At 40.4% G+C, this 14398-nt stretch overlaps 1 protein-coding gene across 1 annotated transcript in view; it reads right to left on the reverse strand.

Moving 5' to 3' along the window:
• BRF1 (BRF1, RNA polymerase III transcription initiation factor subunit) overlaps positions 1-14398 on the reverse strand; it is a 160523-nt gene that overhangs the window by 74969 nt on the left and 71156 nt on the right. The window contains exons 5-7 of the mRNA XM_026849030.1: positions 12827-12976; positions 11117-11210; positions 228-354 (exon numbers count right to left, since the gene is read on the reverse strand). Of these exons, the coding sequence (XP_026704831.1) occupies positions 228-354; positions 11117-11210; positions 12827-12976 (371 nt within the window). The remainder of the gene's footprint in view (positions 1-227; positions 355-11116; positions 11211-12826; positions 12977-14398) is intronic.

Here is a 14398-nt window from a genome sequence, read left to right on the forward strand (position 1 = left end):
TTTTTTTTTTTTTTTTTTTTTTAACCAGGAAGCTATCCCTTTGCCAGTAAAACAAATAATATCATTTAGTTAAGGGGTATCATATGCACTAATGCTCACCCTTCTCTTAAGAACCTCAAAATAAATCTAACTAAACCTTACCAAAGCTGGTCAGTTAGGATTTGGTATTAACTGATCCAAAAAGGAGAGAGGAAAGAAATACAGAGAACATCCGATTCAGAATTCACCTGCTGTATCTTCAACTTTTTTTGGCCAGCTGTAAATGAAGGAGGATCACATTCCTCTTCCAAGTCAATCTTCATAAACTCATCTATGGTTAGCTGACTTGTTGGTGTATCTTCAAACTCTGTCAACCTACCAAAGCATACAGCACATTACCATAACATCTTTAAGAACTCCTTTAAATGTAACAAAATGTGTCAAACTGCTATGTTACAGAATAAACATGTCATCCCGAGAAACTCTGGCTCAAGTACAGACTACATTAAAACTGAAGTGATACTAATTGTTTTATGTGCTGCAAAGAAAGTATCTTTTCATATCACAAATTAGCCTTTGATTTAGTAGAATATGTTACACACTTTTTTTGATGAACAAAGACTGTACAGAAATACCCTGTCCCTGTGGGCAATTAAGTATAGACTAAGAAAACTACGGCGAGAAACACAGCTCATTCCTCCTGTCTCATTGCTTTTGCTATCAACAGCAACAACAAAACAGATTCACAAACTAAAATATCTGCCATTATAGTTTAGGAACATGCTCAAAAATATTCCTGATATGTTAGCGTAATTAATTTGTGCAAAGCAAATGTTAAAGTAACATATCTTCAGCAGATGGGAGGAGGGACAAGAAGTAATCTTCCTGTGACACACAGGAGCAGTAGGAAAATAAAGGGATCATCTGCACATTGCACAGATGTACAGACAAATGCATGTAATTTTACAATAATATACTTTTTATTTGTTTAATGTTTGCATTTTAAAAGTTCCTACCTACGTGAGAGATAGGACTAGCTCCATAGGGAATCTTTTAAAAAACAGAATCTTAAATGAGACCACGTTGTCAAAACTTTATGCAGAAATTTCAAAATTTCAGCATTTTATACAGGTGGTTGAAATGAGCAAATCCATTTTACAGATGGAGAAAGTGAGACAAAAGGTTAAGTACAAAGCCAGGTCAGGAAATGTCTGGCAGAATGCTTTTCTGACAGAAAGTGCCCTTTTAATAATATCAACGTTTTCCATGGGAAAATGGCAATGATGGGTCTGCAGCTGCTTCACTGGAATATTCCCATCTTCCAGAGGAAGCAAAGCTGACAACAGCTTCCATCTGCAAGCTAGGAAACTAAAAATGGTGATTCAGTGCTCCCAGCACAGGACCTTTCAGCATTTCTCCCCCCCTAAACACAGTCGTGGTTTTCTCCTCTACCACTGACTGCAACGAAGCTCCTTCTGAAGAAGGAATTTTCTCTAGGACAGAAATTCAGTTTCTAACCAACTCCAGGGTCAAAGCCAAGACCACAGGGCCACACTCTCTCCCTGTAGCCCCATTAGTACCAGTCTTTCTTTTTTTATGAACTGAGGAGCAAGACAAGACAGCCCATAGAAAGAAACGTAAGCATGCTGTAACTTCAGGACCCTTTGCTCGGAGGTGCCCTGCTCCTGGAGCATGGTCCGCAGGCCACACGTGGCATCTCATGCTACAAAATGCACTCAGAGAGCTGGGCATCTCTATGTAAAACAGCAAGCAGCATGCTGAGTCCGGGCACGGCCACGGCAGCCCGTTAGTGCTGCTGAGAAGAAAGCCTCTGAAACCTAGTCTTGCTTTTGGAGTTCCGGCATCTCCACAAAGCCCCAGATTAGCCATGTATTTGAGAGTGACTGACAGGCCAAAACCTTCCCTCAAGAGTGCCAGGGACCAGCTCCCTCCTCCTCTCTTTCAGATCAAATTGGAAAGGAGAGGAGGATGCTGTTGGCAGCAGCAGCACCCAGCTTTTAATTAACAGACTAAAGATCTTTCTCAGCGTTAACAGGCTTCCAGCGTGCATTACCCACCTTCCAGGAGGAAGCCTCATCTATCAGGATACAGGGAAAACCTGGATAGGGCACTGTTATTATTATTTTAATTCACGAACCACTTACTGCCAAGCCCACGTATCATTTTAGGAGCATGGACCTACCCAGTCACCACCATTAAACTACAGTCATCCATCTCTCCATGTACGAATCACACACTCACAGGTAGTCCCACTTCAGCAAGACTTCTCCTCCCAACCAGCCTCGCCTCATTAAAATATTATTCTCCTCCCACTGTAAAAAGCCAAGACGTATTTTGGCAAAGACTCCTAGTTTGTTTATCCTACACTTGCTCTGAGTTTGAGACGAGCTGCCAGACCCAGACCCAGCCAAAACAGCAACACCTCCGGGCTCGCAGAGCAACGCAGAAAACACCAGTAACAAAACCAGTCGCTCATGAAGCAAGGTTGGGATGAGATGACCATGCTTGGGTTTCAGCACGTCTCCCTGCAGCCACCCGAGGCTCTGTCTGTCCCTCTCTTTGTCCATCACGTCCTGTGACTCATGTCACGTACCCTGCACGCACCAGATGTCAGCCCACGGGAGAGACAACGTGACGGATGCTGGCACAAGCTCCAGCTCAAGCACCAGCTTCAGCCCTGAGCTAAACAGCAGCACAGGTCTCTCTCAAGACCTTCAGTGCACGAGGACAGGGCAGAACTACGTCATGTTTGCTGGTGGTGCTACCAAGGAGTTCAAACCCACAGCACAGCACGGTTCAACCATGCGACCCGGCCACCTGCACCTAGTCCTGTGCCCTCCTCAGTCCTGATCCAAACCAAGCAGGACAAGGGCTGACCACACGGTGGTGAGGGCTGCCAGGGTCACAGTGTAGGCACAGGGTGGCAAGCTCAAATTTAAAGCAGCATGTAATTTCTTCACTTCTCGCCAGTCTTAACCACAAGGCTCTAGCCCTCCTCCTGAAATGAAGAACATCCCTGATGGTCAGGATCACAGCTTGAGCATCATCTCTGTGGGAGAGTGAGCTGTTCACTCAACAGTTTCTGCTTTAACTTGATATAAATAAATACCTGTATTTGCCAACCACTTGCCTGCCTCAACATTTTACATTGGCTGATATCCTGTCTACATATTTTTAAACATTTCTTTAATTTTATCCAGTGTTTGGACACATGCCACCAAGGCAACAAACTGATGCACGCAGCAGTCTACACTGCATGAAACAAGGTAACTTTAGTTTGGCAGCTAAGAAAAACTGACGCAACCTTAATTATAAGCACAATAATTTCAGGGGCAAGGGAGTGCCCTCATGAAAAAAAAAAAAATAATAGCTACAGGCTATTTTTTAAGTCCCACATTAAAATGATATCCAAGTTCATTTTGCACTTCTCTTAATCTAAAAAAATCTAATAAGATTTGCCATTTCAAGTTATGCACAGAAGGAGGAAAATAAGCAGATATACAAATTAAGATATTATTTCCTTGGCACAAATTCAAAAGGGCTCTAAAAATTGAAATTTGGCAGATGAGTATTTTCTATTTATAGTCAAAGCAGAGGCAACCACTACAGCTCAGGCTAAGATTCAACTTCCAGTATAAACCCTCCCCTTACAGTTTCTCACAGCAAACTCTTTCAAGCAAATTCCTTTGGGAGAAAAGTTTTTCCAGAGCTTGGTGTCATCTGCCCCAAACCTCAACCCTTTTTTTTCAAAAAAAAATTTCAACGGCTTTCATTTCATCAGTTTATGGACAAAACCACACCTCACCTTCTGATAAAACACTTTTGTGCACAAAACAGTAAACCGATTCTGTTCACAGTTTAGCTCCCCATAAAGGAAAATGGGTCAGTCATTTTGAAATACAAGCAAAGGGGTTTTTTACTTTGTTTTGTTTCAGGAATATCGTCCAGTGGAGACTTATGAATCCAGCCTACAGCCAAGGAAAAAAAAAGACTCCTGTGTGCAGCTAGCTGCTCAGCTTTAATGTTTAATTGAACAGCAGTGGGGTGCGACAAAGCACATGAAAGAACAAGGTCTTCTGGAGTCTCAAACGCTTCAGGAGTCCAAGTTTGAAGTCAAGAGAGACTTCCAAGCAGAGATCATTTATGAAGAGCCATGGTGTCCTCCTACATATACACAATCAGCATCGAGCTCCAGAAAGCAGGTAGCATAAAGCACAGGTATCTTGTGCTGGACTTCTACACAGAAGGGCAAACAAATTATAACTTCAGAGACAATTGTCTTTTTAAAGAGTGAACATGAAATTCAGCGTGAGCAGTCAGCCTTTAAACTACCTGTTGTGACAGGTCTTTTTAAAGGACTTAAAATATTTTATTAATGGATTAAAAAAAATACTAACCTGAATATTGGCATAATGTTAGCAGAAATACATGAGAAAAACTTTATTACAAGATAAACTGGTGGTGGTAATTAAATTTCCCTGATTTTTCCCAAATTACAATCTAATTAAAGCCCTAAGTAATAACTCACATGATATCTACATAACCTTAACTGTCACACATCAGATGATTTGACAACTCCAAGATTTGAAAACTCTGGAAAAGGGATTTACTTCTGTATCTTGGTGAAGTACCAAAATACTGCAGTATAACCCCACAGGTTTAACTTAATGTTCATCAGTGCTGCCTACCACTCTAAACCTGTACATCCACTCATAGACGTTCAGAATTCGCACTGATGTGGCAAACCACCACTATTTTTATACTATAAATTTAACAGTCTCTTGCATCATCTTTCTCTCTCCATTTTTTTCCAAGCCACACAATGTTTATGCATGAAGTATGTAAACACATACCCTAAAAGTGATACTTAATACAGAACATGTTTCAGAAATCATTATTAAATGCTTCCTACATGACATAAAGAAGTTTCCCAGTATCCACCAGTATGTAAATAAACAGAAGTGTCATCTCCTTATAAATAATCATTGTACATATATATATAATTTTACATGTACTTACAGGAAGATAAAAAAGGTATTTTTAAAGCCTATATGAATATCTCATTACTAAAGGTAAGGACAAAATCAGAGGCGATGCAGTTACTGTGGTTTTACAACTTACAACTTATCACCTGAGCTGTACTAAATTAGTCTGTGTTCCCAGCCCAATGCAACTGTAAAGAGAAATACTTTCACTTAAACAACTTCCACGGTGTACTAGATTAATACATTTCACCTCTTTTTGCAATGGACTAAGAGCATACGCACACAGTCATTTACTGCAGATTAATTGGTGACTGATAATTTACGGTGCTCATTTGCTGGCAACTCTCTGTTGTTTTTCTCGGTATTAAAGAATGGATAACTTGAAAGATTTAGTGTACTAAATAAAGGCACCCTTTAGAATTAGTTGTTTTTACTTGCTCAACACCAAAACAGAGATTTAAAATTACCACAAATTCATTACCATAAATTTTAAAGCTTTGATTCTGCAAACGCTTACACATGCAGTTACCTTGGGTTAACACATGTGCACACAGTTAGCCCATCAATAATCCCACCAACAAGTCTCCCTGCCCATCTCAGAAGTCCACTGGTCCAAACCACCTGGAATTTTTTTGTTCTTGTTTTATTTTTTTTCCCGATTCAAATGTTCACATCACACTAATGAAACAAAACGCTTTAGCTTTTCTTAAAATTTTGTTTCATTAGCGTGGTTCCTCCGTTGTGGCCTGTCAAAAACTCTCTATGATCTCCTGGAAAAGAAAATAGCATGCTGCTTGATTTCCTAACAGCCGCTCAGATGAGGAAAGTCAAACACAGAGAAAACTGTTTACAAGATCTAAGACTGAGTTAGTGCTAATAAGTTAATTATTGTATCAAAAGTAACAGACAGCAAATAATTTTGAAATGACATTTTTAAAATTAGTATGTAGTACTAAAATATATTAGGAATCTAATTAATGTATTCGCTTACTAGCTGTATAGAAGTTGGATTTATAGAAAGGAACATTGCCCGTGAAATTGGATTCCTCAAAAATAAAACCCTTTTTCATTAAAACAGACAATCCAACTTAGAAAGGTATGCAATACCAACCCATGTGGATCAAGTTGTATTTTACTCACCTTACTAGAAAGATTTATAAAAATCATCTATAAGCCATTTGAAATTATTTAACTAGAGATATAAAATATTTCTCAATTTACTTTCTTAGCTTATCACATCATCAGCCAGCGAAGGAGCTCCACAGCTGTTGAGCTGAGATCAGAGTGGACACCACCACGAGCTCCCTTAGATGAAGTAACCTTCCCAGTTTTTGGAAAGCTTCTCTCCGTACCACACTTCAACCAAGAGCATTTATACTCTCTGACATACCGAGCATCCTCTAACCTTCTCCATGCTCAAATAGCTTAGGTAAACAGCTCTCACTTAATTCATCAGATACCTTTCACAGGAATTTAGCACAGCTTTACTCAGATCACAGCCAAACACAGACTTCTTTCACACCTTTCCCTTCAGTCTTGGCCTTGATATGGCTTTGGTATTTTGGAAAACGTAACCTCGCAGCCACCTCACAGCTACACGTGTCCCTGTTACCTTCTCTTCCCATCCTGACTCTGGACTCTTATTGACTTGGTTCTCGCTTTGCCTGCTCTCACAGACATTCACCCAGCTTGAGACTGCACTGGGAGCTTGGACATGAAGTTTATACGAGCTATATATTGCAGAAATGAAAATAAGAAAAGCTGCAGGCAATACATTTATCTCTATGCATGAATCTTTAATTTTTCCAGAAAATTACCAACGCAGTCATTGAAAGAGCTGTAGCTGTGTCCCCAGGATACAAGCAAAGGACCCCATTTAAGAAAGTCCCTGCAGCATCTCCAACTGGTAAATGGAGTTCCTTCATAACAAGTCTTGTCTTCCTTCCCCAAAAATGCTATTTTCTTGTGAGAAAAAACATTCACCTCAAAAACGAGCCCTTTAAACCCATTCTGGCCTTTCATTCCAATTCCTTCTAAATTAAGCTTTACTTCTTCTGAAGTTCATCACAAATAAGTTTTTTAACAGATAGTACTTTATGGAACTGAGAAGAAATATTTTTTATGTAAAAAGCAGGTCAATTTAAAGATAAAGAGAGTAAGCCAAAGAAGTAAAATGCAAGTGTTAACAAAGATAAGCTGGGGTTTTTTTTATTTCTATTGAAGAAATGCCTAAGATCTTCAAACAGGCGTAAGGGCCACACAGTATTAGATAACGCACAATGGACAAATATCACAAAAATTATTCTTACTGCAGATAAGACAGAATTTAGTATGCAGAGAAAGTATACAATAGGTGAATAAACAGATGAAGGGGCAGAGTATGTGAAGGTTAAAAAGGCAGCAGCAAAGACAGGTGCATTCAACACAGGCACAAATGTGAGGATTAAACTAAGTAAAAGGGTTGGGTTTATTAAAAGTTAATTTCTGCTATCTCCACAGATGATTACACAGAAAATAACAATTTGACTAATTAGTTAATATTTGTACAGTACTTTGAATATATAAAGTGATATAGAAGTTAATATCATTTCAATTAGACTGGAAATGAGATAGAATTATCAGTGCATTTATTAATATTTAATACATCTACTTTCAACAACAGCAACAAGCTTTACATTTTAATTGTGTGCTTCAAAAAATAAAGCTAGAAGTCCCTGTGAAGTAACTACAAAGTTTTCTTACCAAGATCCTCCCAAAAACCTAGGCATATTAAAAATAAACACACACTGTTTTTTAACCAGATGGTTAAATTAAGGACTCTTGATTCGATGATGAGTGACAGGGTCCATGGGCCATGCTTTGTCGCTTTTTCCTTCCAAAACAGATTCCCTTTATGATCAGGTCATTCATTCGAAAGTACATCACATTTTTGTGAACCTTCTCCTAAGAGCTACTCCTCCAGTACACAGCAGTGGAAAAGGTGATAGACTACAGGCACGTAGGACTTGTGCTCTCCAGCTGATGAACAACCAGGTGAACTAATCCCCTTTTACAGTCACATCAGCTGCACTGCACAGGATCAGAAACAGTGTCCTCCTTAGGGAAGGGCTGCCACCCCTTGCTGAACGTCTTCCCAAAACAGGAAGCCAAACAGGGCTTTCTTAAAAAGCCTTGCTCCCACATCCTCAGCCAAGCTCTTGATCAACGCAGCCCTGTCCCTCCCAAGCTGCGGGGCTGCCTCCACAGGGCAGGGGAAGAAAGCACCTTGTGTCGGTGCCACCCCTTCCCTTGCTGATTTCTGCCATGGAAATCCACCAGTACCGAAAGCAAATCCAGCTTCCAACGGTCTGTGCTTCCCCAGGAGCCACGTAGCCACTGGGGAGCTGCATCAAACCAGGCAGCAGAACCTGCAGGCTGGACGTTTCAGCATTGTCTGGACTCCTGTTTGGTTTCACTTCAACAGCTGTGAGGTCAAAGCCATCAGCATCCAACACCGTCCGTTAATGAGTGTCCACCCAACTGCCCTCAACACCTTCACGCTGCACAAAGCAGCAGTAGCTCTTTACAAACCAGAGTAACTGTGGCAATAATTAAATGGAAATAAAACGACACATAAAACTGAGAAGAAATTTTTTAGAACATGAAACAAATTCCTATTAATTTAGACAACTTCTAGTCGACGGCATTTTGAGAAGAGTTCTTGAAAGAAGAGGAGAAAAAAATGGAGTGCAGAAAGAGTTATTCAAAGGTATTTTTTTTTATTTGCCTTCGTTAAATACTATATAACATGCTCTTATTTGAAAAACATCAATCAAATTTATAGATTCGTGATAAATACAGTTGTAATTATAGCTGCCTGAAAATAATTCAGCTGTCACGTTTATGCTGTCAAAGTAAATAACGCTGTCATTATAGTTGATGTGTGTGACTTGAGTAAACATTTCAAAGCATGAATTTTGAAGTAAAATTTCTTCGCTTGAAACAATTGCTCAAATTAATTTTCCTTCCAACTCTGATTTATTATGCTTATTTTCTGAGTAAGAACAACTCTTTAACTATTTACAAAGCATCCTGAAGTAGATTGTGGGCACATAAATCATTAATCATACAAAATGCACACTAAAACATGTCACCTGTTGACCAGAGACAAAAAGTGGCATTTGTACTCCTCCACCCTTATAGTTGTAGTATCCTGAAGCATTCAAACACTTTAAATTTAGCCCCATATCACCCATGCATGGTAGAGAAATATCATCATTCCTGTTTCACAAATGAGGACCTGGGGCAAAAAATATTCTACACAATTAAGAAGTGAACATTATTATAGTCAATCTCATATCTGTTTCCAGCAAGATCACAGAACAGATCCTCCTGGAAACTATGCGAGGGCCCACGAAAAATAAGGAGGTGATTACTGACAGCCAACATGGCTTCACTGAGGGCAAATTGTGCCTGACAAATCTGGTGGCCTTCTACAGTCGGGTTACAGGATTGGTGAATAAGGGAAGAGCAACTGACATCATCTACCTGGACTTGTGCAAAGCATTTGACACTGTCCCACACAACATCCTTGTCTCTAAATTGGAGAGACATGGATTTGATGGCTGGACCACTCAGTGGATAAGGAATTGGCTGGATGGTCGCACTCAAAGAGCTGTGGTCAACGGCTCAATGTCTAAGTGGAGAGCAAAGACAAGTGACGTTCCTCAGGGGTCGGTGCTGGGACCAGCGCTGTTTAACATCTTTGTTGGTGACATGGACAGGGGGATCGAGGCACCCTCAGCAAGTGTGCCAACAACACCAAGCTGTGTGGTGCAGTTGACACGTTGGAGGGAAGGGATGTGCCATCCAGAGGGACCTGGACAGGCTGGAGAGGTGGGGTTGTTCAGCCTGGAGAAGAGAAGGTTCCGGGGAGACCTTACAGTACCTAAAGGGTACTTCTAAAGGGGGCTACAGGAAAGCTGGAGAGGAACTCTTTATCAGGGAGGGTAGTGATAGGATGAGGGGTAATGGTTTTAAACTGAAAGAGGGTAGATTCAGATTAGATATTAGGAAGAAGTTCTTCCCTGTGAGGGTGCTGAGACACTGGAACAGTTTGCCCAGAGAAGCTGTGGCTGCCCCCTCCCTGGCAGTGTTCAAGGCCAGGTTGGACGGGGCTTTGAGCAACCTGGGCTAGTGGAAGGTGTCCCTGCCCGTGGCAGGGGGGTTGGACTAGATGATCTTTAAGGTCCCTTCCAACCTAAACCATTCTGTGATTAACAAGCATTTGACTAGGATGGATGTGTTTAAGCTGGTCTTAGTAAGGTGGAGAGAAAGAGAGACACCAGGGGATCTTTCTAAAGTTCTTGGTGGAACAGATTTCAGAATATAATGGTGGTACAGAAATTTCCAACTGGGGGCAACAGAAAGCATGGTATTTCACAGTTAGCTCATTTTTTACTGAACCTACAGGGAATGAAAATATTAGAACTTTTCAAAACTAAAATGAAGGAAACTGGATGACTGCTTGCTTTATCAAAATACCAAAAATACTACTAGATCTTAAAAAAAATAATAATAAATGTCAATGATACTTGGGAAATTCCCACTCTCAGGCTCACATTCTGCTGATAATTCCACTTCGGGCCCCTTCAATGAACTTATCATTAGACTCACTGCACTGTCTTCTATTTATTAGCAGTGCAACACTATCAAAAATTAACATTTCAGTATATTATTTTTGAAAGTTCTGTTCAATAACAGCTAAAGGACAAGATGTTTCAGCACTGTATTCTGGATAAAGGAAAAAAAAAATCCCATAGTAGACCCTCAGGTTTGAGAATTAATCAATTATTTCCTCTGAGGACATGACAACACTGCTAACACTTCTGATCCAACACTTTTTTGCCTTCAACTCTTCACCTGTTAAATGGGCACAGCACTCCTTACCATCTTTGCTAAGCATTTGAGGCCTTACATAAGAGGCAGGTGTTAGTACTTAAAAATGACCAGCTAAAACATGTTGTACTTATTTTATTCTTGGCACTTCTGAAAAGGAAAAGAACCTGGTTTTCTCTGATCTACATTCATTTTAGACTACACCACTTTTCAGTACTGTAAATGAAAGATAAAAGCAATAAAACTGCACTGACCTTTTCCTTAATGTAGACTCACAAACCTTGACCACCCTGATGACCTCTTTTACAGTACGTCGGAAATCATGCATTCTTGCTGCCACTAGCAGAGCTAGAGAATAAGCAGGGAAAGTCAATGTCAAAAAGAGGAAAATTTCCTGAAGAAAAGCAGAAAACAGCCAGATAACTACACCCTCTCTTTGTCCCTGCCTTCAGCTAAAGAGCTGTAAATGCTTATGCTCAGCTGTGTCTCTGAATACAGGTGATGGACTTGACTTTACAAACTTTTCCTCCTGCCCAATAAAATAAAGCTGACTGCAAACCGCACCTTGAAAAACTCTATGTTTTAACATTTAGGGAACCATGGTCAGCTATTTAAAATACAGCAAGAGAACATCTCACTGATCGGGTATTTTCAAAGTTATCATCTTCTTAGCAGAATTTACTAGTCCGGAATAAAAAGATCTCCAGCAAAACATTGAATCTGCTTAACCTGTTATCCTCATTTCTGTCAACACCATCGATTGCATTGCTAGTGTCCAAGTGCTCTCCTGCAAGACCCTCTATGCGGCTAGATAACTTGTACTGGCTGCATCTACATTTGTGTGCTGATTCAGAGCACTACCTCTGTTTTGAAGCATCATCCCTCACGCACTGTCCAGTGGCTCAATGCACAGAACAGTTTTAAGCATGCAGAAGTGCTTCCTTTCAGAGGAAACTAAACCAGAGCTCCACTTCAGGCATGCGTTTAAAGTGCTCCAGTTCCTAATGGGAACATCAGTCAGGGGGTGAACTAAAAACCGGTCCTTCACACAACATGTGGCACAGAAATTTAGGCCAGGGAACCAAACTAAAACCCAGTCCACAGTACATCACGTGAACTGCGTATTGTGTGGATGGATGTAGAGGACTCAGCACCACCCGCTTCAATCTACTGATCCATGTCAGTTGAATCAAATTACTTGCTTGTGCAGATATAGTCTATGTAGTGAATCAAAGACCATGCTGGTCTCCCACAGTCTATACTCAAATTTTTAGCAATGTGCAGTAAGCAAGTACTATTAACAAAAAGAGGACAGAAATTTCAAGAAGATTGTGCAGTTCTGGGTTCCCTAAGGTTTGAGCGCGATTTCTCATTCCGGCATGCACACGTAAGATCTTTCCAATAAAATAAAGTGCATATGTGAACTCTGTGACTATCTACTCTCTTCATTACTCTGACCTCACTGGCTGGTACTGACTACCTTTTAACCTAGCCCTCCCAAACCGGTAGGTTTTTTGTAAGCATCATGACAGTGATGGATCTTGGAAAAAGATGAAGAAGGAGAGGAAAATAATTTCACAGAACAGGTCAAAGAGGGCATTTCTTGCATAAGACTCTGTGTAAAGACACAAATCAAAGTGCTTGCTCTAATGGTGTCATTTTAGCTGACAAAAAAACCTTTTAGCAGCTAGAGCTTGCAGAGAGTGTAGGCGAGAAGAGGACCAGAAAGGAGGTTAAAAAATCCAAAATGTAAAATACAAACGATCTGAGCAAGTAATGTAAGAACAAGGGCAAAAATAAAGTTTGAGTTTCAGAAATTATTTCACAAAGACCTATATAATCTGTAGGTGCCTGACAGCACAAAACCCAGAGTGAGTGGCATCACCGAGGAAATGAGAAAGTCCTCAGGTGTTCCCCACTCCCAGACTCTCCCGCGGAAGCGATACAGCCAGGGTCTGACATACCTGCTCCGCAGAGCCCCGAGGGCCGGCGCCCGGTGTGCATCCAGTCCCGCTTCATTCTCTGCAACAGCCTCAGTGCTGTCATGGACACCTCGTGGTTCTTATCCCCAAACTCAAGCATGTGTGCAAAACGAGGAATATATAAGCACGGATCTGCAACAGAAAGTAATACAATTATTTCTAATCTTAACCTTTGATTTAGGAAACACAGTACTTGAGCACCAGTGCTGCGGGGCTGTCGTGGTTGGCTTGCTTCACGTCCCAGCAAACAACACAGACTGTGCTGCTGGGCCAGATCCTCTGAGCATTAAGCTTTAGAAGCACCTTTTTAGTTAAGTTAGAAGAAAATCCTTTCTTGCTTTATAGACAAAAAGACCTTTAAATCACAGCACATGCTTTTCCTACACGCTCTTCAGGGTCCAGGGCTGCACATGCTGACTCTGACACGTGAGCACTGTTACTGATATCAGCGATATTAGGCGCAAAGCTAAGCATTTGCAAAGGCTTTTGCTGAATGAGGGCATGACTTAAACCCAAAACTTCTAATACCTCCTGCAAAGTAACAAATAAGTTAACTTGCATGTCTAATCTCACACCTAACTACAAACTAGGCTTCAAAAAAATTAGTTTGCTTAAAATCCCATGTTCCTAACAAAAGTCTACTTGCACCTTCAAAATTAATTCTAGCTCCTCCTCAGACTCATATTCCAACGATACAAACCACTGTCTATTACAGATACTAAAGCACACTCTCCTTTGGCATAAATTACTGGAACCCAGTTAACGTTAACAGCATTATGACAATTTACATCGGCCACAGATCTGCCTCCAGATATATAAACTTACTTCAAGTGTTGGTGTTACCAGCTTCAAACTAACTGAAATATGTCAGTACAGATTGCGCTTTGCCTAAACCAATTTATAATTTATCAAACAATCTTGTAAAAGCTACACTTAACACAAGTTTACTTTTATTTGAGGTATCAATTTCTCATTTCCTGCCAGCCTTTTATCACCAGACCGAAAATCCATGATGTATGGTAAATTGTTAACTATTAGTCTCAACTCAATTTCCTTAGCTGATCCCCTATGTGGGCACTTAAACTGATAAAGATGAAAATTCAGCTTGAAACACTGGAACAATCTTACAGATTTACAATTAATCAAAGCAGGTTCATTTAGCTCCAAGTTCTAACAAAGATGCCCTGTTGCTATCCGTAATTACCAAGACCACACCGTAGGTGATTATGCCTGTCAGCCCTGCAAAAATATTTGAATGAAAGCATTTATCAAGCAAAAACTTCCAAACACATCTCCCTCAAAACTGAAGAAGTGCCAGAGTGCAGTCACCTCCTAAACATGACCCTAAAAATCAAAGGTTTATGAAAGATTAACCCAGCGACACAATTCTTAAGGGCAGCCGTTCTGTGTTTCCAAGTATGATTTTATAAAGCTCTGCTCAACAGAAATAACCAATTCCAAAATAGAACAACAACAACCAAAAAAACACTTTTCCGTAGTGATAGCCTGGGGTTCAACAGACATTTAACCTTTGCTCTTTGCTCTGCAGAAACG

The sequence above is a fragment of the Athene cunicularia genome (assembly GCF_003259725.1).
Source record: "Athene cunicularia isolate RWA chromosome 5 unlocalized genomic scaffold, athCun1 chr5_part1, whole genome shotgun sequence".
Classification (NCBI taxonomy): Eukaryota; Metazoa; Chordata; class Aves; order Strigiformes; family Strigidae; genus Athene; species Athene cunicularia.